Below are 2,515 nucleotides of genomic sequence, written 5' to 3' on the forward strand. Positions count from 1 at the left end.
CGGGTCCACGCTCCCGCGGCCGGCGTGTCCGGGTGCTTAGCAACCGCGGGGATTGTTCTCGGACCCCGTGAGGTCGGGGGAGGGACAGCGGGTCCTCTGCTTGCCCTGACTGGTCGCCCTCGGGATGCCTTTGCGCTGCCTCCCCGGCCGCCGCGGTCTCCCTGGTCACAGACGAGGGGACCTCCTGTCCCTCCTGGGACTGAACTCCAAAGTTGGGTGCTGCCTGGGAGGAGTGTGTCGAACTCGGGCTCCTCACGGGCACTTCTCGACCAGTTACAGAATCGGAGGTAGCAAGGCTTGTTTTTTTTCTTTAAGCCCCGCACTTTTCGGCCAGTCTCAGAGTCGGAGGCAGCAAGGCTTTATTTTTTAAAAAACCCCACATTCTGGCTCACAGATCCGAGGGATCACTTCTCAGCATCCAATTGGGGTCTTCGGTCTTCCCTAACTAGCTGCTGCTCAGTTTTTACTCCTGAAGGTCCAACTTCTTTTTCTTTTAAGTTGCTTCATCCCACTTTGACTTTTTAAGTGACTAGAGGTGCTGTGAGGCAACAGTTAAAAAGTCACTAAACTGTCTGAAGAACAATGTTGGGGTATTCCCAATAATCCAGAGTTTGTGTCTCTGATTTGGATAACTCATAATTGTCACTTTTGCCTCAGATGGTCATGACTTTCCATTTGCCAGTCTTTATATACCAGGTCTGAGGGAATGCAAGTGCTTGAGTGCCCTTTTTGGCCTCAAAATATGTATATATGATTTTAAGGAAGTTATGTATATATAAATAATAATAATTTTAATCCAGCACTTTCATTTCACAAGTAAACCTCAAAATCACACAGTGGCAGAAGAACCAGGCCTGGAATTCAGGGTTTCTGATTCCCAGTCTGGGGGCTTATTCATATATATGTTTGTTTTACAATTTATAGCCAGTTCCATATAATCCATGTAAGTTCTTACTTAACTCCCACATCAACAGTAGGGAGGTGATGCCAGTATTACAGAGGAGAAAAGTAAGGCCCAGAAAGTTTAAGTGACTCACTCAAGCATAGTAGCTATGCTAGAAATAGTACCCAGGTCGGTTTCCTACTGAAGGCTGTTTCCATTTGTGACTGCCTTTTAAAATTATATCCTCATTTCATTTCAGGAATGTCGGATTGCACACCCTGTTGTGAAGTGCACCTACTGCAGGACTGAGTACCAGCAGGAGAGGTAGAGTTTTGTTGACCATGAAAGATACTATTAATAGGCTTTTTTCCTTTTAAAATCTATAATTGATTGCATTTCATGTACAGATCTGTAATCAGTTGCATTGTAACATACAAATCTGTAATCAATCACATTATATACAGACTATAATTGCTAAATATTTAGGTCTGTGATCCATCTTGAGTTAGTTTGTGTGTGGGATGAGATATACAATGAAGGGTATATAATACATACATTGTTTCCTAGTTATTATCTATTGTTTGCTTAAAACTTTTTTTTTTTTTTTTGAGACGGAATCTCGCTCTGTCACCCAGGCTGGAATGCAGTGGCGTGATCTCGGCTCACTGCAACCCCTGCCTCCCAGGTTCAAGCAATTCTCATGCCCCAGTCTCCCGAGTAGCTGAGATTACAGGTGCCTTCTACCACGCCCACCTAGTTTTTTTGTATTTTTAGTAGAGACGGGGTTTCACTATCTTGGCCAGGTTGGTCTTGAACTCCTGACCTCATGATCCACCTGCCTCAGCCTCCCAAAGTGCTGGGATTACAGGCGTGAGCCACCACGCCCGGCCTGCTTAAATTCTTAAAGTTCTTTTTAAGACCCTTGATCATTTTATATTGTGGTTATAATCTTTCTGACAAGAAGAAACCAATCCCACAACAGTAAAACATGAGCTTCATGTTTCAATATGTACATATACAGAGATTGAAGAGTGTATAAGCCCAAAGAAGATACTTTTGGAAATGTGACAATCCTGATAAGAGTTTGTTAGCTCTAGTCACATTTGAAACTCACTTGCCATTACACTTTTCCTTGGGCAAATCTCTTTTTTTGTTTGAAACAGAGTCTCTCTCTGCCAGCAAGGTTGGAGTGCAGTGGAGCCATCATGGCTCACTGCAGCCTGGACCTCCCAGGCCCAAGTGATCCTCTCACCTCAGCCTACAAAGTAACTGGGACCACAGGTGTGTGCCACCATGCCCAGCTAATTTTTTAATTTTTGTAGAGAGAGGATTTTGCCATGTTACCCAGGCTGGTCTCTTACTCCTGGGCCCAAGTGATTCCTTCCTCCTTAGCCTCTCAAGATGTTGGAATTACAGGCGTGAGCTACCATGCCTGGACAAATCTCATTTTTAAAAGTGTGAAATGGGCCGGGTGCGGTGGCTCACGCCTGTAATCCCAACACTTTGGGAGACTGAAGCGGGCGGATCAGGAGGTCAGGAGATCGAGACCATCCTGGCTAACAGGATGAAACCCAGTCTCTACTAAAAAAAATAAGCTGGGCGTGGTGGCATGCACCTGTAGTCCCAGCTACT

The 2,515-nt window shown here is 45.1% G+C and overlaps 1 protein-coding gene across 1 annotated transcript in view; it reads left to right on the forward strand.

The window, feature by feature from the left end:
* FAM76A (family with sequence similarity 76, member A) overlaps positions 1 to 2,515 on the forward strand; it is a 63,011-nt gene that overhangs the window by 991 nt on the left and 59,505 nt on the right. Inside the window, exon 2 of the mRNA XM_011981758.1 lies at positions 1,143 to 1,207. Coding sequence (XP_011837148.1) covers positions 1,143 to 1,207 — 65 coding nt within the window. The remainder of the gene's footprint in view (positions 1 to 1,142; positions 1,208 to 2,515) is intronic.

The sequence above is a fragment of the Mandrillus leucophaeus genome, unplaced genomic scaffold (genome assembly GCF_000951045.1).
Source record: "Mandrillus leucophaeus isolate KB7577 unplaced genomic scaffold, Mleu.le_1.0 Scaffold23, whole genome shotgun sequence".
In the NCBI taxonomy this organism is placed as follows: Eukaryota; Metazoa; Chordata; class Mammalia; order Primates; family Cercopithecidae; genus Mandrillus; species Mandrillus leucophaeus.